This window comes from Grampus griseus, assembly GCF_964374135.1.
Source record: "Grampus griseus genome assembly, chromosome: 6".
NCBI classification, from domain to species: Eukaryota; Metazoa; Chordata; class Mammalia; order Artiodactyla; family Delphinidae; genus Grampus; species Grampus griseus.
In genome coordinates this window covers 4,197,924-4,220,658 of record NC_139000.1, presented here as the reverse complement: position 1 = coordinate 4,220,658, position 22,735 = coordinate 4,197,924, and the positions used below count along the sequence as shown (strand labels likewise).

Sequence of the window (22,735 nt, the reverse complement as noted above, 5' to 3'; positions counted from 1 at the left end):
GAGTTCCCTGGCGATCCAGTGGTTAGGACGCGGTGCTTCCACTGCTGTGGCCCGGGTTCAATCCCTGGTCAGGGAACTAAGATCCCACAAGCCACATGGCACTGCCAAAAAAACTTCTTTAAAATAATAATAATAAAAATGTCCATCAACAGTAAAATTGTGACATAGTCACACATTGAAATACCACCACAGCAATGAAAAAAAAATACCAAAGATGCACACAAAACTGATGAATTACGAAGACATGTTACATGAAAGAAGTCAGACACAAGAGTAAATGCTATGTGATTCTATCATACCATCAAGATAAATGGCAGATAAATCAGTGATTTAAACATTAAAAAGAAATATAAACCTACTACAAGAAAATATGGAAGCATTTATCTGATTTCTAAAACCAACTGAATGGTAAAGAAATAAATACGGTATTTTTGAACATGTGAAGATAAAAATTGTCTGCCTCAAAAACTGCATGTGAAGTTGAACAGCAAATAATGAAATTGAAAAAAAATTAACAATGCACACAAATAAGAAAACAACCTCCCTAATAGAAAAAAAAAAAGGACAAAAGGCATGAACAGACAATTATCCGCCCCTGCCAAAGAATACAAAAGACCAATAAAGATTTGAGGACAAAAACTACAACCTCAAATGAGATACATTTTCCATATAAAACTGGGGGAAAAGTTTAAACTAGCAAATGAGAAGAGATACATTCTTATGTTAGAAGTGAAAATCGTATTCTTTTTGGTAGACAGAGGCAATATGAACCAAAAGTCTTAAAATACACACACTATTTGATCTAGCAAAGGGATTTATTCAGTGTTAACAGTAAAAAACCATAAATAATGTACATGTCTAACTAGAAATTACTGGTTAAACAGAACTATGGAATATGCTTACAATGGAATAACTACATACACTGAACATGCTATTATTATTTATCTCTGAAAAGACATTTATAATAGATTAAGTGAAAATAAGTCAAATGTAAGCTTCATGAAGGTGGAATTTTATGTTTTCATCACAGCTACATAACTAGCATCTAGAATCATACACTATCAGGTAGTATAAAGTCAGTAAATATTTGCTGAATAAATACATGAAAACAGTCACTTAGGTAAAATAACCCTACCAACCCCCCCACCCCCTCCCACCCCCACTTCACTCAGATGAGTAGGAAGTCTAACAGTAAGACATACACTACTATGTTCATAGGATTATCTCTGAATGATGGGAACTGTGAGTGATGTTTATTTTACTATTGGCTAATATTATCTGAATATTCTACAGTGAACATATAATACCTTTCCCCCCAAGTATATGTACATGCTTTTTTCCTTAAGTGAATCTATGGAGTAGGATGGATTGCAAGGGGGAAGGAGGCAGACGGAGAATTTATACTTTTTATTTTAAAGGGTTCTAAATGCTTGGTTTATTTATAACTAAGACGTAACTGTGACGCGTGCTCCAGACCACTCATGAAATGAGAGCAGAGACGACAGAGAGATTAACTCAGAATCTGTACGCACGATCATGGCAACACCCCCTCCGCCCCCGCCAGTCAAACTCCCTCACTCACCTTCTCTCTCCCTTGCCCAGCATCTAGGGACACTTTGGCCTGTGGTATTCTGATTGCACAATGGTTAAAACCATGAACTTTATAACTGTCCCAGTAATTATTCTCATTAATTAAAGACTTTAAACATATTCTTAGTAAGAGGTTACAAATTCACCTTAGGAAACCTATATCCCAGAAAATTCAAACAATTATTATGTTCCCTCAAACAGCAATCTCCAATTATTATATGATATAGCCCAAGTTACATAAGAAAGAACTTACCCACAAACTCCCAGTATTTTTTATACTCAGAAGGAAATTTTCGTAAATGCAACTGATGGAATTTCTCTTTGTTTGGAGAGCTGATCCATTCCTGTGCCACCTACGCAAAGCAAAAAAAGCAAATTAAGAAAGCGAAAACATCTGAAAAGCCAATGTTAAACAGCAAAAATTTCCAAAGTAAGCAACCATAAAATCCAGAACCTAGAACTCCTGTGTGACACAAACATTAAAAATTAATTTGGGACTTCTGGTTTCCAGCTTGGCATTTAAGGAACTTAGAAGTCACCACTCCATCCTAACAAGTAAAAAGAGACAAAAAGGTAGATACAATCACAACTTACCAGAGCAGAAAACTCTTAAGTAGAAACCTCCATGCCAGGAGGAAAACCTGAACTGGATGTGACAAACTGTTGGAGGCTCAGCATGAACAATTCTCTTAAAAACTCTAGGGGGACCCAGTCATAAGAGGGACCCCACACTTTGGTGAGTTTTACCTCTAGGAGCTCTAACAGGCCCTCACAGTGAACACTGCAGAAAATTCCCTGTGTGCTTCCAGCGGGGGTGGGGGGTTGGTGGGGACTGGGGAAAAGGAAACATTCTGAAATACACCAGAGCATTCTTGACCTTCTTAACAAGGCCTGATCTATGAGAAGCTATTTTATCAGAGTCAAACTTGCTGGGATTTTATCAGAGCCTAACCTACTTGAGGGAAGAAAACCAGCTCCAGCCCATTCTAACCATCCTGTCTCACCCAAGGAGGTGGGGGAAACTAAGAAGCATGTGGTGTAAAGTTCTTAGTCCAGAGGCAAAGGCTCACTAAAAGAGTGACACCTTATCATAGGACTACGGAATGATCTTCCTTCCCCCATACCTCATTTCTGTATCACTAAAGGCCTATTTACTGCTGTTCCTTTTATTTAGTAGATTATGACCGCCTTGCAACAAAAAATTACAAGGCATACTCAAAGGCAAAAAACACAGTTTGAACAGACTAAAGAAGCACTAAAACCTGTCAGATATGGCAGGAATACTGGAATTATCAGACCAGGAATTATTTTTTTTAAAACTATAGTTAATATACTAAGAGTTTAATGGAAAAAGGAGACCATGAAATAATAGATGGGTAATGTAATGAATGAGATGTAAAGTAGAAAGAATCAAAAGGTAATGCTAGAGATCAAAAACACTGTAACAGGGCTTCCCTGGTGGCGCAGTGGTTGAGAGTCCGCCTGCCGATGCAGGGGACGTGGGTTCGTGCCCCGGTCCGGGAGGATCCCACATGCCGCGGGGCAGCTGGGTCCGTAGGCCATGGCCGCTGGGCCTGCGCATCCGGAGCCTGTGCTCCGCAATGGGAGAGGCCGCAGCAGTGGGAGGCCCGTGTACCGCAAAAAAACCCAACAAAACAAAACACTGTAACAGAAATGAAGGATGCCTCTGATGGGCTCATTAGTACACTGGACATTGCTGAGGAAACAATCTCTGAGCTTGAGGCTATAGCAATAGAAGCTACCAAAGCTGAAAAGCAAGGAGAAAAAAAAAATGGGGAAAAAAACACACCCCAGAATATCCAAGACTGTGAGACAATGACAAAAGATGCAGCATACACATAATGGGGATACGAGAAGAAGAGAGAGAGGAAAAGAAGCAGTCTTTGAGGCAATAATGACTCAGAGTTTTCCAAAATTAACATCAGACACCAAACCACAGATCCAGGAAGCTCCAAGAGCAAGCAGAATCAATGCCAGAAACTACACCTAGGCATATCATATTCAAACTTAAGGAATATGAAATATCAAAGATAAAGAAAAAAATCATGAAAGAAGCCTGTGGGAAAAAACACCTTATCTATAGAGGAGGAAAAACAAGAATTACATCTACCTTCTCCTCAGAAACCATGCAAGCAAGGAGAGAGTAGTGAAATATTTAGACTGTTGAGAGAATAAAACCTACCAACCTAGAATTCTGAATCCTGCAAAATTATCCTTTAAAAGTGAAGGAGAAGGGCTTCCCTGGTGGTGCAGTGGTTAAGAATCCGCCTGCCAACGCAGGGGACACAGGTTCGATCCCTGGTCCAGGAAGATCCTCACATGCCACGAAGCAACTAAGCCCGTGAGCCACAACTACTGAGCCCGCGTGCCACAACTACTGAGCCCGCGTGCCACAACTACTGAAGCCCACATGCCTAGAGCCTGTGCTCCATAACAAGAGAAGCCACCGAAATGAGAAGCCTGCACACCGCAATGAAGAGTAGCCCCTGCTCGCTGCAACTAGAGGAAGCCTGCGCACAGCAATGAAGACCCAATGCAGCCAAAAATAAATAAAATAAATTTACTAAAAAAAAAAAAAACTCAACAGTAAGAAAACAGACAACCTGATGAAAAAGATGTGCAAAAGGCCTGGACAGACACCTCACCAAAGCAGATATACAGACTGTAAATTAGTATATGAAAAAATGCTCCATATCTTATGTCATCAAAGGAATGCAAATTAAAACAACGAGATACTATTACACACCTATTAGAATGGCCAAGATCTGGAGCACTGACAGCACCAAATGCTGACGGGGATGTGGAGCAGTAGGAACTCTCATTTATTGCTGGTGGGAATGTAAAATGGCACCATCACTTTTTTTTTTTTTTTGCTGAGCCACGTGGCTTGTGGGATCTTAGTTCCCTGACCAGGGATTGAACCTGTGCCCCCTGCAGCGGAAGTGCATAGTCCTAACCACGGGACCGCCAGAGAATTCCCAAAATGGTAGCACCACTTTGGAAGACTGTTCGGTGGTTTCTTATGAAACTAAACATATTCTTACTGTAGGATCCAGCAATAGTGCCCTCAGTATTTATCCAAATGAACTGAACACTTATATTTACGTTAAAAACCTGCACGTGGATGTTTATAGCAGCTTTATTCATAACTGCCTAAACTTGGAAGCAACCAAGATGCCCTTCAGTGGGTGAATGGATAAACAAACTATGGTACAACCAGACAATGGAATATTATTTAGTGCTAAAAAGAAATGAGCTATCAAGCCATGAAAAGACATGGAAGAACCTGAAATGCACATTACTAAGTGAAAGAAGCCAATCTGGAAAGGCCACATACTGTGTGATTCCAACTATGTGACATGCTGGAAAAGGCAAACTATGGAGACAGTAAAAGGATGAGTGATTGCCAGGGGTGAGACTGGGGAGGGGTGAACAGGCAGAGCACAGAGGATTTTTAGGGCAGTGAAAGTACTCTGATATTAAAGGACTGATACATGTCATTATACGTTTGTCCAAACCCTTAGAATGTACAAATCAAGAGTGAACCCTAATGAAAACTATGGACTCTGGGTGGTAATGAGTTACCAATGTAGGTTCATCAGTTGTACAAATGTACTACACTGGTAGGCGATGTTGATAACGGGGGATGCTATGCAGAGTTTCTCTAGCTCCCTGCAGCTAGAGAAAGCCTGTGTGCATCAACCAAGACCCAACCCAACCAAAAATAAATAACATAAATTTATATATATAAAAAAAGATAGGTACTGAGTACTATCTCCAAAATTTACGCCCAATGAATTCACTTCTCTTTATTTCCAAAGCTACCACCTAGATCAAGCTACCATCATCTTTCTCCTGGCCTACTATAATAGCCCCCGACAGGTCTACTGCATCTATGCTTACCTTTCTACAGTTACTCTCTAATGAGCAACTAAGAATGTTTTTTTTTTTTTTTTAAAGTAAACTACTACATATTTCTACTCCCCCAGCCTAAACACCAACCAGCTAAAAATCCTCCAACATCTTCTCACTGTACTGAGAATGAAACCCCAACCTGCACTTACAGGGTTGTCTACCATCCAGCTCTTGACTGATTTCTCCAATCTTACCTCTTTTCCCTTTACCTCTAAGTTACCTTACTCCAGCCACATCAGCCTAATCTCTTTGCTCACACATGCTCAGTTAGGCCTACTTCAAAGCATTATAGTCTTGACCCTCCCCCCTCCTCTGCACAAAACCCTCCTCTCCTGGCTCTCGGCCCGATCTCAAAAGCAGCCTTCCAATGTCGCTCATCATATCAACCTGTTTTGTTTCCTTCACAGAGCAAATTATAACTGGAAATTAGCTAAAAAACGGTGCAATCTCCCTATAAGGGGTTTGGGCACTAAGAATCACAGCTGGTACTCCAGAAGAGCCCCCTTTCTGCCTGCTCCTTGTCTACACAACCTAAAAAGCGCCTGCCAATTACACTCTGCATATACATGCATGCACACACAGGTAACAGAAGGGGACTGCAAACCGAAACTTTAAGAAAAAAAGAGTATTTGCTAAAACTGACCAAAAAAATTGGTCCCTGTCAAAACAGTGCACATTTATCTAATACTTTTGTGTGTTAAACGTAAGGATTAAAAACTAATATGTCCTCTATCAGTCACATCAGTACACAAAAGACTCATATTTCTTTTTTTTTCCCCCACACACACTGTATTTTATTTTTACAAGAGATGAATAAACTGACGCCAAGCATTGTAAATGGATGACCACAACAAAAAGCAACAATGACTGCAATTACCAAACACAAAACACACTCACGCTATGTCATAATATTGACATTCAGTCCAGGAATCCTCCACTGTAACAGCTCCTTTACTTTGCTGTGAAAACTGATTTGTATATTTTTTGCCTCTGAGTCCTTGTGGGATTTTTCTTTTTTTAATTCAAGAAACTCATATTTCTAAAAGTTGAATTTGCTCGTTTCCCTTTGGGGCAAGGGATAATTCTACGCAATGTCATTGCATTCCACCTGCAATAAGACATAATAACTGGATAACCAAACACTGCATTTCATGTCCTAAAGAGAACACCAACCGCATTTTTGTCAAAGGACTCGAAACACACTTCAGCATTCCATTAACAAACAATATTATGAAGTCAAATTACATCCAAATGAGGGTAAGAAGCCTTGGCCCAAGACTGTGGTTGATGCCACAGTCTCTGACTTATCAGAAAGAAGAAAAAATTAAAAATAATCAAGGTATCTGAGAATTCTCTGGCAGTTCAGTTGTTAGCGCTTTCACTGCTGAGGGCCCAGGTTCAATCCCTGGTCAGGGAACTAAGATCCCACAAGCCACACGTTACAGTGGGGGAAAAAAAAAAAAAGTAATCAAGGTATATTAATAATACCATTAATAAATGTTGGCCTATATAAACTAGAAATGCTAAAACAATGCTGTTTCACTACATGGTTAAAAAAAAAAAGGAACAAGATAAAACTTCGTGGTAAAGATGACAGATTGAACACAGGCATTTCCTTTCATTCCCCCTGAAACCCCACTAAAACACCCAAGGGATTTTTCACAACAGGATTAATTCATTAGGATGAAGAGAACAGAAGAGGAGGCAAAAGTATCAAAATCTGGGAAGCTGGTAAGCAGATGGATGAATGGTTAACTAACTCAGCAAGTCCAAGAAGCTGAACTCTAAGCAGGAAGCATCTGACATACACCTCTAGAAGGAGGAGGGCTGAAGGCAGACTGCCCCTCCCTGCTCCAAGCAAAAAGCTATAGCGGTTTCATCTCTATACAGTGTGACAGTCTCTGGCTGTGGGGCAGCAGACAGAGAGGGGATAAGGTACTTAAAAAAAAAAAAGGTGGGGGGGGGGGGACGTCCCTGGTGGCACAGTGGTTAGGAATCCGCCTGCCAATGCAGGGGACACGGGTTTGATCCCTGGTCCGGGAAGATCCCACATGCCGCGGAGCAACTAAACCCGTGCACCACAACTACTGAGACTGCGCTCTAGAGTCCGTGAGCCACAACTACTGAAGCCCTCAACACAACTAGAGAAAAGCCCGCGTGCAGCAACGAAGACCCAATGCAGCCAAAAATAAATAAATAAATAAATTTTAAAAATAAAATAAAACAATTTTAAAAAAGGGAATGAAGCAAATGTTTATATACTGAATGCCTGGACCCTTCCCTCTGCCCCCACCCTCACCCCACAGTCAGCTCCCCGTCAGGCCTATGCTTTCCAGGCAATCGATCTGAAGATTCTTCTTGGGGAAATCTGACCTCACTAAGAGGGGGGGGAAGAAAAAAGACTAAAAACAGTGACATGAGGGTGGGGATGAGGCTTCCCAATAAAATGCCAATGGTCAACAAGCCTATCCCTTTCACTCAGAGCTTCTAATCTGTTTTAAAATCTTACATGTAACAAAATATAGATTATAACTATACCTAAGCATATAATCTTAATATAAAGAATGAAACTAATTTGGATTTCACCATGTGATGGTGTCCTTCAGATCACATTTGACTTCCACAGTGCAAATAAGAAAGGACCATTTTAGTAAAAGTATCTCTTTTCCTAAGCATCTCTTTTGACCTGTCATTATTTAAATGCATCCTCTTTTCTTATAGCATTAAAAAGTTGAGATATATTTCACAATATAAAATTCACCACTTTAAAGTGTGCACACTACAGTGTGTTTTTAGTACATTCACTATTTTGTGCAACCATCACCATTATCTAATTCCAGAACATTCCCACCATCCCAAAACAAGCCTTATACCTATTAGCAGTCAGTCCTAATTCCCGCCCCCCCCCCCCACCCATCCCCTGGCAACTACTAATCCACTTTTTGTCTCTACAGATTTGCCTATTCTGGAAAATTCATATAAATGGGATTACACAATATGTGGCCTTCTGTACCTGACTTCTTTCACTTAGCATAATATTTTCAAGGTTCATCAAAGAACAGGTCAAAGTGTATATAACGGGTCATTCCTTTTAATAGTAGACTAATGTTCCACTGTATGCATATACCATGTTTTGTTTATCCATTCATCTCCTGATGGACATCTCAGTTGTTTTCAACTTCTGGCTATTATGAACAATGCTCCAATCTGCTTTTTAGTATCCTGTTCTTAAGTGTGAGTAAACCACCAAAAATCATTAGACACGCGAAGAAAGGAGTTAACATGAAAGCTCTGTAGACACTAAAATGAATAGGAAAAAAGCAACTGGGAAAACAGGGACGATGCAAAGAGAGGAAAACTTTCAACTAACTTTAAACTTATCATTAATTAACTTCAGGTAATAAAAAATACTGTGTACATGAAGAAAGCACAGAATCCTATAAAAAGGAATAATGAGAGAACAAGAGTGCCCGGGAAACTAAAAATACACTCAAAAATTTTTCAATAGACTTGGACGCTGAGAAAGTCTCCAAGGAAGTAGAACGACGACGACAACAACAAAGACAGACAGAGATGGCAAAATAGAAATTTTAAGTCATGCAAAGTTTCAAAATTTATCTCCTACACATTCTTCTCTCAGGAAGTTTGAAGGATGTGCCTTACTAAAATGAGGGGGTGACAAAAACAGACAACCCTGGGTACAGGAGACAGAGATCCAACACAGGAAGAAGGAAATGCAAGCCCTAGGACGAGGATGGTGAGCATTTCAGGTTAACCATCCTAAACCAAGAAGATGAAATTGATCAACTATCTGATGTGCCTGATCATACTGAGAGACCTACAAATCCAAGAGGCAATCTGAAGCTAATTTAGTGATACGTACATAGAAAGTTAAGTAAACAATAAATCCAGAGAAAGTAAAGAGTCGGAAACAAAAAGTAGTTACAGCTACCACATGACTTAGCCATGGACACCTTTTATATCGTCAAAATAATAACAAACACTGATCTAAAAATTACAAGACTACTCCATAGTGAGGATGGGGAAACAGGAGAGGTGTGTGTGAACACAGGGCTGGGAAGAGAGGGTACTTCCTGTAGTGGGTAACTACAGAAAATGTCTAGAACTGAAAAATTAACAAGTCAAAATAGTGGCATGTTATTTAGAAATATGGAAGTAAATAACAAAAGGATCCATCAAGGATCAAAAATAATTACTTGGGGAGGCGAGAGCGGCTGCTGTTTTCTCTTATAATGGGCCTTCCACAAGTATTTGACTATTTTGAACTTTGTGTATATACAAACGGAACTTGTGCTCATTCTGTTTTGAAAAGGTTTTGGCTACAGAAATGTCCTGAAGGAAAAAATCTTAAAGATAAACATAGAAATACTTCTTAACTAAGGGAAAAATAAAATCACAAATATGTGTCCTAAATTTAAGGGCTATGAATGGCTCCTAAGCGATTTAGTGTTTTCTGGAAAGGATAAACGTTCAAGAAAAAAATAAGCTTCAAAATGAAGAAAATCTCTGTATATTCCCCAGCTTATTTAACTGTATACACTGTTCACTGAACTAACAATTTTGTAAGGTAAGAAGCTCATTCTTGTAATACCATTTCACGTTGTTGTTAAGGAGACAGACTGAAGGCCCTTTATCAATTAGTTGTTTCTAATGCTTTTGAAACACTAGTAAAATAATTCGTAAGACAACGGCTGAAATTTAGGGCATACATTGACACCAACTTGCCTCTTTGTGCAGTACATCTCCTTTGCCTTTAACAATTCTAAGCTGGATCTTTGCAGTCTGTCTGCCTGGGATATACTTCCTATGGCCAACTCCTTCTACTCACTCTGGTCTCGGCGTGAATACCATCGCTCACAGAGGCTGTCTCACCTTTCAGTCTAAAGTGCCCGCTCCCTTTTGTTCTAGATCATTCTAGAGCACTCTAGAGCCTTTGGTCCTGATCTGAAATGATCACTCCCAGAAGGCAGAGGCCTTGTCTGTCGTGTTCACCACTTTACCCCCCAGGTCTGTGATAGTACTTGGCAAGTATCAGGCACCCAAGTATCTCCTGACTGAATACGTGGGTATTTACCTCAGTGTTCTTGGTTTTGAAGAGTCTCATTGCATGCTCACGTTTTGGGTTCTTTTTTTTTAAAGGAATTTGAAAAAAAGTAAAAGTCTACCTGCTTTGAGAACACCAAAAACATCCTTCCAAGTGCAGGTGGATGTTTACACTAAAGAATTACTAGCTGTTTTTCTGAGGTTCAAATTTAACTGGGAATCCTGTATTTTACTTGGCAATCCCAGTCGGGGAGTAAGAAAGAGAGAAGAACCAGAATGGGATGTGTTGGGGTAGGGAGGCAGCTAAAGGCTGCTATGAGGCATAAGAAGTTGGGAAGACAGATGAGAAATTTGGGGTTTATTGTTTTGTGCTGATCAGTGTAACTTGCCCTTTGCTACCTCCTCAAGAAAACTTCAGTAAAGGTTTACACTACTTTTCAAAAAAATAAATGCAGATGAGAGACTATGTCCTCTGAGAAGTCTTCCCTTATTTTACACCGAAAAACGTTTCCTCCTCCTGTGCCACCTCTGGACTTGGTACGTTAGCACTCTGAATTGTTGGCTGTAAGCTCCAGAAGGGCAGAGTTTAAGTGTTTCCTCTGTATCACCAGCATCTAGAACAGTGTCGGGCACAATGTCTGTTCAACATGAAATCTACAAGCTACATCTAAATAAAAATGTGCTCAGTTATTTTAGCTGTACTCAGCACGGTAAAGAAAGGTAATTTCAAAGTCTGAACGTATACGATTAGAACATATACTTACTGTTTCAAAAGTATTCAGCATCATCAAAGGGAAAAACACATTAAAATAATCTCCACCATCTTGAAATCTCACAGGCACAGGTCTTGAGATGGACTGACAAAGAGTTGACGGGGGTCCGCACTGATCAAAGTTCACAAACATTTCGTATTTCCATTTTAAGACCTCTTTAACGAAGGTGTCAGAGATGGACTGTGCTGACAAGAGAACGTTTACTGGAGGGGAAGCCGAAAAAGATCTGTTTTCACAATATGGAACTTTGTAGCCTTGCCTGTTGGAATTATTTGGAGTATGAGAACGGAGAACGTTGCACAAACCCTTCACTTCAGCCACTGGCTTCTTGGACACCAGAGAGACTGGCGGTACTTTCAAAACAGACTGTACCCCACTTGACTTATTTTTCAGAGTTGGTAAGAGCGCTGCCGTATTTTCCAAAGACTTGGAAAGACCAGCAATTCGTGAAGTACTACTGGAGCTAAAAATCTTAGCAGTGGGAGGTCTCGAAGGTTTAGATGCAGAGAGAGGCAAGCCAGGTTTACGAAATATAGCTTCATCCGCTGCTTTAGCTTCAGAGTGTTTTGAACAGTATTCACCCTGGTTTTTCAGTGTTTCAACACAATCTTTGTATTTACATTTTGTGCTACTCGAAGATTCCAACTGAGGCCGACTCACATAACCTTCTTCTACCTGGACTGTATCTTTTCCATGAACTACGTCAATGAGTTTATCATTCTCTTTCTCCATTTGTGAACATAAATCCATATCTTCAGGATCACATTGTGTTAAAAATATATTATCTTCCTCTATGTCATTGCTGGATTCAGGATCTCCCTCTCTCAAGGCTGCCACATCTAAGTGATGTACCGTTAGGTCACCTCCACCTAAAGGGTCCCCTGAGGTAGAAACAACTACTCCATTTGTTGGCACTTCTCCATGTAAGACTACAGAAGTACCCTGGCTCCAAAGACAAGGGCCATCAGCTACCTGAGAAGCGCATTTTGCTTTCACGGGTTCTGTTTCAGAAGACACACATTTTATTAACGCTTTTTCCTTACTTTTAGCAGTTACCTCAACTCCTCCTTTGTAACTGTAATCTGATGTATCTGATTCTGGCACAAATTTGTCAGAATTTTGTGCTCCATGTGGGCCTGCTCGTGTTGTATCTGTACTCTGATAATCAAAACATCTTTTTCTGTTACGCTGTGATTTGGGTCTCATCTGCCTTCGCAGCTGACGGTCTTGACTCGTCAGCAGTTTCTCATTATTTCTGACAGAGAGAGTCTGAGGAGAAATTAATTTAGTCTTTTTCCGGGTATCAACTGCTCCAACAGTTCTGCCATGGTGACGTAAGTCAGCTAAACGCTCCAAAGACGGCTGGGACAAGTCAAATGCCCTACGAGCAACCTTTTTCAGACCAAGTTTCTCAACCGTTGAAGTTGGTTCAGGACGCTGGCGAAATTTCTTTGGTAGCACTATAGCAGGACTTGTTCTACAACTTAGGATATTTGAACTTTTACTCTGCCCTGTTTTGGTATCCGAACGTGTTTTTTTAGGAGTTTTAGAAAGTGAGACTCTGCTAACACGTTTGGAACAATTGCGAAGCTTTGGTGGAGACTTCTTCAGGGAAACCGTAGTGGTTCTCTGAACGCTTGAACTGGGAGTTGTACTCCTTACGTCTACACTTTTAAAATCATTTTCAGTCACATCTCTCTCATTAAGAATATCAGACTGGTCCTCACTTTTGACAGGAGATGAAGGCCTTAGAGGAGCTTCTGCCATAGCAGCTTTCTGATATCGCTTTCTCTTGGGTTTTTTTACTTCAATCTCACAAAATTCCTCAACAGAAATACTACTACTGTGTGGTTCTGCGTGTTCCTCAATGTCCTCTGCTGCTTTTTTAATGACCTCTTCAGGTACATAATCTGTACCATAACCCCAATCATTTGTGGTATCACCTACATGAGTCAAGCACGAATTTTCTTCATTCTCTTGAACTGAATTCTTGTTGTCTGGTTTCTGATTTTGCCAAACTGAAAACACTTCACATGGACTTTCAAACTCAAAAAACTGAGAATCAGATTCCTCAAACTGCAAAAGGGACCCTGTATTTTCTTCCCTTATTACCTTCTGTTCCACGTTTGTGTTAGCTATTGAAGCATGCTGCTCTGGACATTCTTTCTCAATGCATGTTTTATCCTGTTTAATGTGTTTCTTAAAACCCACAATTCTTTCATCATCATCATCTTCATCAGAATCTGAAATAATAATGACCTGTTCACAGCAGGTTTCCCTAACACTATTTTGGTTGGCTGTGAAACATCTTCTATCATCTTTAACTTTTCTTTGTAGCTGGGATAAACTTTTTTGAGTTGAATCTGATGGGAACTTAATAACACTGGCTTGAGCTACTAAAGATAATTTGTGGAGGTCTCTGTCTACCTGAGAATCTGTTAAGGTGTCAGACTTAGGACTGCTAAGGACTTGTTCTCTTAAATCAGAAGAAAACTGAGCAGTACTCTTGATAATTTCCATATCTCTTGATTCAAGTCCAGTCACAGGATCTTTAAAGGGAGGTGTTTTCTCCACAAAAATGTTGGTCATTTCTGTAAATGAGACCAAATCTTTATTACCAACATGACATTCTAGTATTTGACAACTGAGTTCACGGGTAGAGAAAATGCCTAACTCTTCTTCCTTTACTTGTTTCTTTTTCAGCAATAAACTGTTTTCAGATTTTTGTTCTCCATTTTTATCATCCAGAATACCATTAGGGCCTAAAGAGAGATTGTATATGAAGCCATCTCCTTTCTGACCTCCTGTATCCTTCTTTGAATAGAAACTTTCAATGCTAGATACAGTCAGGTTTTCCTCTAAAGTGATACTTTTCCTGTGTTGCTTTTTTACTACATGTGATAACTTAGCACAGATTTCATCTTTATGTGCCTTAGTTTTTGCTTTTGAGGTTTTGCCAAGAGCATCACCCTTTAAAGAGAAATCCTCATTTGATGTGGACACCTTTTCCAGAGAGTCATTGCTAGAATCAGTCAACAAACGTGTTGATGTTATTATTCCTCTGTCAAATACCTTTTCTGGACCATTTCTTGAAGTACAATTCTGTGGGGTATATGAGGAATTCTCTTTTACAGATTTATGCTTCCCTGTACTTATTTTAACTTGGCCTCGAGCTCTTTCATTAACAAGCCTTTTACTACTCGGCTTCAAGCACAACTCAGCGGAGAGATGGTCTTTGAGTTTCAAATCTTTTATGTAAGTTCGCTCATTATCCTCTTCTATGGCATTATCTGCTTTGCTGAAAATACTCTCTTGCACTTGACATGCATCAGCTTTCATCGGTTCTTTAGAGAATGTTGGGCTGGAGTTTTCCAGACAGTGCCTGTCTTTTTTAGACTTCTTCCCTGTTTGTTCACTTTCTTCTTTATTATATGATGCAGGAGGCGTTTTACATGGAGAAGTCAGATCCACAGAAGTGCTACATTGAGGTACTTTGAATTTTATGTTTCTAATAATTTGCTTTAAACAAGTTTGTAACTCATGGGTTTCCTGACTAGTCAACTGCCAACCTAAAGATAAATTTCCTCGCAGGAATAAGTTGAGCTTATCCCAGAATCGCTTACAAAGAGTCTGCTGCCCAAGCTGATAGCCTTCTTTAAGGAGACTTCTGATCAGCTGCACACAAGCAAGTTGTACAGAGTTAGATGGCACTGAATGCAATGACAGAGATGATATCATTGTGCCTTTGGAGCAGTTTCCAGATGACTTCTCAGAACTCCGTGCAAACGCGGCGGTGGGAAGCTTGGCACATTTTACGATGGCTTCCACCCACTGCTGGGAACTAACCCACAGCAAATGCAAACACTTTTTATTTCTATGCAGTTCAATCACTGACACCAAAATCAGAAGGAAAAACTCAGTGACTGTGTCACACACGGCGTCTGTCTGGTTGAGGACGTCTTTGACTTCAGAATGCAGATGATGAATAACCTCCACTATATAAGCTACACCCAGATCCTTAAGATCCATGAGGGACTGCACAAAAGGGATGAACCACAGAAACGTGCTGTTATGAACACGCATGTCTTGACCGATATCTGACTGAAGCACATTAGCTAATGTTTCCATTTCTTCATACATGTTAGGACAATAATCTGGGCAAATGGCTGATCTCCACCCTGAATCCTAAAACGAAAGAGATACTGACATTCAGATAAACAAGCACCATTCATGACAGGTTTAACACAAAAGCTGCAAACAAGAAAATACACTCTCAACTTTCCTGTTTTGATGTACATATATGGACCCCCAAGAAATTGAAAACAGTTCAATTTTGAGGTTAAGGTTTCATGAAAAGGTTAAATTTACAAAACCTCCATGTACTCTGGACCTCTTTCCTTCAGTTGGTTTTGATTTCTAGTCATGTGATTTATCTCCCTCATGCCATAAATGTTCTACCCTTCCGAAATGTACTGAAAAATTAATCTCTCAAAGTGTGCACGCTCTCATTAGAGCCCATTTTTCCTCATGAGCTACTGTTCAATCAGAAAGGTTTTATGCAACAGTTGATTCAGAATAGCTACATATAAAATCAGCAATGCAACTAACCATACAAAACACTGTCTATACAATATAAAGGCAGTACAATATCATCTGAATTCTCAAAATGTTTTATACCTTTTTGGTCTTTTCAGGGTTATAATTGTATACAATCTGGCTGCAAGTCACCATATCATCCAAATATGACTCTGGTTTGAACTTGGACCTTAAATATTAAGAATAAATAGAAATTACTGAAATGAAGGATAAAAAGAAGAGAAAAATCCTACTGTTAAGTCAATTACAGTAGACTTCCTCATACAGATTGTTTGAAATCCTGACACAGGAACTGAACGAACCTCATAGAGCTGTTCCGTATATTCTGAATCTCTTTATTGTAGCTCACGTTGTTGATAATGGTTTGAAATGCCTCAATAGGATCAATAAGTTGACCCCAGACCTTGGATCCAAGGCGATCCAGAATCACCATGAAACAGTGTAACGCTGGCCAGAAAGGATCCACACTATCATCTGAAATACAATGGAGTAATTTGCCAAATTAGAGAAAGGCACTAAACTATATTGAGAATTAAGCATTCTTTACCTGGGTAGCAACAGAACTGAAAGCAAAGCAGGAAGTAATTTAAAGTAAAGCATTGCCAACTACAGGTTTTAGAAAGCTGGCAAACTTTTATATAGTGTCTGCATTTTTTTTTAAAGCAATACACCTCTGTTAAGAAATTTTTTCGTGTGGAACAAACTGAGATAGTCTAGATAAACTCAACTTTCTCATCCTGTTTGCCAACCTGAAACAATCTTTCCTCCTCTGCTTCTTCCAGACCTTTATACTCCCATCCTTCAATAAATAACAGAAGTAAAGTAGAAAAAAAAGGGAGAGAAAGAAAAACTTGGTATTTTCAGATCTAAACAAAGTCCATGATACAAGAAATCCTGAACTGTGGGTGTCATTTGGTTGGTATAAAGGACTGAACCCCTCATCCACTGGAGAAGCAGAGATACATACTCTTCATCCACCCATGTCTCAACATGGCTTTGTTGTTATCTCCATTACATCCAACTGGCAGGAATTCCCATTACTCACACACTCTTATGGCCGGTCCTTTCCCTCCTCTCTACGTGCAGTGGCGAAACACTGCCCTGCTCAAAGACCTGCACTTGCTCCTTAATGTCTTCTAAGGAAATTAGAAGTCCTCAGTCAAGCATTTGTAAGATCTTACTCTATTCCTTCTTTCCAGATTTTTTTTTTTACACTCACATAAAGATACACCACCTACAGAAGAAAACAGATAGCTGGCTTTTTCCAAGTAAGAACCAGAACGGCTTCACTATTAGCACCACCTATCATCTTCAGCAGTATTCTTAGGAGGCAAGTGCTCTAACTCACCCCATTACTGACAACCCTAGAACTTTCTGCTTTATTTCCCTCAGGGCTCTTAGATTTTTTTTTTTTTTTACCATAGTCGTTTGAGTAGAACTTCTCATATACTTTTTTATCCTCTACTGAAGCTGTCTTATGTCTAGGAAGCTCTCAAATAAGGAAGAAAGTCATCAGTTAGGTGAAGACAATTATGGAATGTTTCTTAAAGAGGTGACTTGGGACTTCCCTGGTGGTGAAGTGGTAAAGAATCCGCCTGCCAAAACACAGGCAGAACACTCTATGACATGAAAGATCCTTTTTGACCCACCTCCTAGAGACACGGAAATAACAACAAACAAATGGGACCTAATGAAACTTAAAAGCTTTTGCACAGCAAAGGAAAACATAAACAAGATGAAAAGACAACCCTCAGAATGGGAGAAAATATTTGCAAATGAAGCAACTGACAAAGGATTAATCTCCAAAATTTACAAGCAGCTCATGCAGCTCAATATCAAAAACAAAAACAACCCAATCCAAAAATGGGCAGAAGACCTACATAGACATTTCCCCAAAGAAGACATACAGATTGCCAACAAACACATGAAAGGATGCTCAACATCACTAATCATTAGAGAAATGCAAATCAAAACTACAATGAGATATCATCTCACACCAGTCAGAATGGCTATCATCAAAAATCTACAAACAATAAATGCTGGAGAGGGTGTGGAGAAAAGGGAACGCTCTTGCACTGTTGGTGGGAATGTGAATTGATACAGCCACTATGGAGAACAGTATGGAGGTTCCTTAAAAAATTAAAAATAGAAATAACATTATGACACAGCAATCCCATTACTGGGCATATACCCTGAGAAAACCATAATCCAAAAACAGTCATGTACCACAATGTTCACTGCAGCTCCATTTACAATATCCAGGACATGGAAGCAACCTAAGTGTCCATCGACAGATGAATAGATAAAGAAGATGTGGCACACACATACAATGGAATATTACTCAGCCATAAAAAGAAACGAAATCGAGTTATTTGTAGTGAGGTGGATGGACCTAGAGTCTGTTGTACAGAGTGAAGTAAGTCAGAAAGAGAAAAACAAATACTGTATGCTAACACTTATATATGGAATCTACAAAAAAAAAAAAAAGCTTCTGAAGAACCTAGGGGCAGGACAGGAATAAAGACGCAGATGTAGAGAATGGACGTGAGGACACGGGGAGAGGGAAGGGTAAGCTGGGACGAAGTGGGAGAGTGGCATGGACATATATACACTACCACATGTAAAACAGATAGCTAGTGGGAAGCAGCCACATAGCACAGGGACATCAGCTTGGTGCTCTGTGACCACCTAGATGGGTGGGATAGGGAGGGTGGGAGGGAGACGCAAGAGGGAGGGGATATGGGGATATATGTATACGTATAGCTGATTCACTCTGTTATACAGCAGAAACGAACACACCATTGTAAAGCAATTATACTCCAATAAAGATGTTAAAGAAAGAATCTGCCTGCCAATGCAGGGGACATGGGTTTGAGCCCTGGTCCAGGACGATCCCACATGCCGCAGAGCAACTAAGCCCGTGCGCCACAACTACTGAGCCTGCAGTCTAGAGCCCACGAGCCACAACTACTGAGCCCATGCGCCTAGAGCCCGTGCTCTGTAACAAGAGAAGCCACCACAATGAGAAGCCCGTGCACCACAACGAAGAGTAGCCCCACACTTGCTGTAAGTAGAGAAAGCCCACACGAAGCAATGAAGACCCAACACAGCCACAAAAATAAATAAATGAACTTATAAATAAAATAAATAAAAATGCCAATCTTTAAAAATAAAAAAAGGTGCTTAAAAAAAAGGAGGTGACTCATTTTGAAGGAGCGTTAGGGGAGCTGGATTAACGGAGAGGACAGAAATATATATGCAAAGCACTGGGAAAAAAACTAACAATTTATGTAGTAAATGCCGGTAAACAAATTAGTAATAACCTTTTTAATAAATTTATTTATTTATTTGGGGGGCTGTGCTGGGTCTTCGTTACTGTGCGCGGGCTTTCTCTAGTTGCGGAGAGCGGGGGTTTCTCTTTGTTGTGGTGCGCAGGCTTCTCATTGTGGTGGCTTATTTTGTTGCGGAGCACAGACTCTGGTGCACGGGCTTCAGTAGTTGTGGCTTGCAGGCTCAGTAGTTGTGGCGCACGGGCTTAGTTGCTCTGCGGCATGTGGGATCTTCCTGGACCAGGGCTGAAACCCATGTCCCCTGCATTGGCAGGCAGATTCTTTACCACTGCACCACCAGGGAAGTCCCTAATTAGTAATAACCTTAATCAAAAATCATCTAGCGGGCTTCCCTGGTGGCGCAGTGGTTGAGAGTCCGCCTGCCAACGCAGGGGACACGGGTTCGTGCCCCGGTCCGGGAAGATCCCACATGCCGTGGAGCGGCTAGGCCCGTGAGCCATGGCCGCTGAGCCTGCGCGTCCGGAGCCTGTGCTCCGCAACGGGAGAGGCCACAATAGTGAGAGGCCCGCGCGCCACAAAATAAATAAATAAATAAATAATGTTTACGTATTTCTTTTAGAATCCCCCACAAAAGAATATATAGCCACGCTGAAGTTGCCTAAGGAGAAGTGAATGTGGGTAAAAAGTTATATTTATGTTTTCATTAAATTTGGCATGCTTGGTCTTTATTGAGTCATTGTTTCATAAAGAAGGTAAGATTAGAAACATTAGTACAGATTCTCCCCGATCAGCCCAATTAAACCATGAGCAAAACTAAGCTGGCTCTAATAACAAACATGACAATTTGAGACCCTACTTTCTAGACTATCAGGGGAGCACTGTCCAAGGGAACTTTCTGGGATGATGGAAATGGTTCTATACCGTAGCCACCAGGCAGCTCTTGAAGTATAGCTAGTGGGACTGAAAACCTGAATTTTTCATTTTATTTAAGTTTCATTAATGTAAATGTAAAGAGCCACACTTGGCCGGCAGGCAGCCACCATCGTGAACGGTGGAACCCTAGAGAACAAAAGTGAAACGAAAAACCAGGCAAAAGGGAGACAGTGGGATAGGGGAAGCTTTCTGCAAAATTTTAACTATCATGTCATTAGAAATTTACCTCCTTTAGGTTCTAGTCTTGATTCTACCACTAACTGGGTATTTCAACGTGAAAAAGTAAGTTAAGGGACTTCCCTGGTGGCACAGTGGTTAAGAATCCGCCTGCCAATGCAGGGGACAGGGGTTCAGAGCCCTGGTCCGGGAGGATCCCACATACCGTGGAGCAACTAAGCCCGTGCACCACAACTACTGAGCCCGTGTGCCACAACTACTGAAGCCTGCGTGCCTAGAGCCCGTGCTCCGCCACAAGAGAAGCCACAGCAATGAGAAGCCTGCACACTGCAACGAAGAGTAGCCCCCGCTCGCCGCAACTAGAGAAAGCCCATGCACGGCAACAGAGACCCAACGCAGCCAAAAATTAATTAATTTTTAAAAAAGTAAGTTAACTTCCTTGGGCTTCAGTTTCTTCTTTTATGAAAGTAAGGTGCTGAGTTAAACTCTAAAGGTCCTTTCCAATTTAAAATTCTGACTCTGTGACCAAAACCATAAATGTTCACTCTCTTTCCTCCACCTCACACACTCAAATTCTTACAGTGACACTAGTATTTTCAAAGTGCACCATCATCGCAATATTCAGCAAATAGTTTATTACCATCTGATTGCCTCTCCATGGTGTGAAGTATTGATTGCATAAAATCATTCTGTTTGTTTGAGCCCAACAACAGTGAATCCATGGCTTGCTCCTCAAGAATGGTCAGCAACATGCAAATACCTGTAAGATCATGTATAGTTTTCTTGAATTGATTAAATAAAACTGTTCTAATGCCTTCTCCAGTTTAGTTGGCAAAAGAATAACAAGGCAGTAAGACGAAACAAAACAGTATCCAGTGCCTCAGACACTGAAGTCTGAGACGTTCATATACAACTCCTCCTAAGAACAGAACTTTAGACTGAATAAAAAGGGAAAATGGCGCGAACTTGGTTAGAAAACCATTTCCAAAATGACTACCACACAATTTGTATCTCATAAAATCAAAAACCCCTTAAATTTTAAAATCACTGTATTTCAAGTACCAATCACTGCCAAATATACACATGACTGTAAGACTCTGAGTCAAGGAAGTAGGACAGAAATATTTTAAGTCAATATACAACCTGATGAAAACCAAAGTTAATATCTCTTTCTTCCAGGAAATATTTTACAGATGGGAAAAGAGCTATTAAACCTCTGTTGCAATAGATCAAAACCCCATTAAGGTCAGCTGCTATGCTAATACTGTAACATCTAATACTGTCTTAAATAAAAGATCTATTTGCCATACTTGAAAATGTACCTCTTACACAGATGATTTCTAGGATAAAAAATGTTTAAAGACAAGATGTTGTAATAGTCAATTTAATGACAGAACAAGAATTGGGAACTATGAAATCCTTTATTTAGCAATTTTGATCAGATTACCAAAAGAGATCCCTTCCCTTGCAGGATAATCATAAGAAATATTGGAAAATACTAATTATATTTGTGTAGGAACAATACTCACCTAACCAATAGTTTTTGTAGTTGGCAGCATCATACATGTGTGAAGGCAGAAGAATCAGTTTACCCGTCTCAAGGGCAGAAGTAGTATAAATGTCTGGACTTTCTAAAAGCCCCAACTCAATGACTTTAAAAAGGCAAGTCAAAACCTCCTGTAAGTCATAATAATCATCTCTGTCCACTTTTCCCAAGTTTCTTGCAGTCAGGATAGCCCAACGCCGAACCTAAAAGCATAACACATTCATTACTTCATTTTACACACAACTGTCTACATACAGCAAGCATATAGTTAAAATAGGATTCTCTACAGATTATAAAAGACACGAGATACATCAACTCTACTTTAAAAAAAAACATTACACTGTATATCTTAAACTTATACAATGCTATATGTCAATTATACCTCAATAAAACTGGAAGAAAAAGACTATCATATAGAATAAAGTACTTTAGGAAAAATATATGATTTTCAGACATTTAAAGGAAATATACCAAAAGGTCCATGATGACAGAAAAAAAGAAAAAAAAAGACAGAAGATACTAATTATAATTGACCTTTGAACAACACACATGGGGCACCTACCCTCTGCGTAGTTGAATACACTAATATAATTCGAATATAACATAGTTGGCAGCCCTCCATATCCCGGTTCTGCATCGTGGATTCAACTAACCTCGAACTGTGTAGTACTATACTACATGCTATTAAAAAGAATCTGTGTATAAGAGGACCCATGCAGTTCAAACCCATGCTGCTCAAGGGTCAACTGGAATGCGATGTGAACCTTGCTTGATCCTGATTTGAACTAACCCTAATAAAGCATTTGTGAGATAATTATTTCCACTCAAAC

The 22,735-nt window shown here is 40.0% G+C and overlaps 1 protein-coding gene across 3 annotated transcripts in view; it reads right to left on the bottom strand.

The window, feature by feature from the left end:
- Positions 1–22,735, bottom strand: part of SETX (senataxin) — a 78,570-nt gene that overhangs the window by 35,444 nt on the left and 20,391 nt on the right. For all 3 annotated transcript variants that reach the window (XM_082657085.1, XM_082657084.1, XM_082657083.1), the window contains 6 exons: positions 21,889–22,108; positions 21,000–21,119; positions 16,262–16,433; positions 16,041–16,128; positions 11,355–15,548; positions 1,844–1,943 (listed from right to left, as the gene is read on the bottom strand). In XM_082657085.1, coding sequence (XP_082513211.1) covers positions 1,844–1,943; positions 11,355–15,548; positions 16,041–16,128; positions 16,262–16,433; positions 21,000–21,119; positions 21,889–22,108 — 4,894 coding nt within the window. The remainder of the gene's footprint in view (positions 1–1,843; positions 1,944–11,354; positions 15,549–16,040; positions 16,129–16,261; positions 16,434–20,999; positions 21,120–21,888; positions 22,109–22,735) is intronic.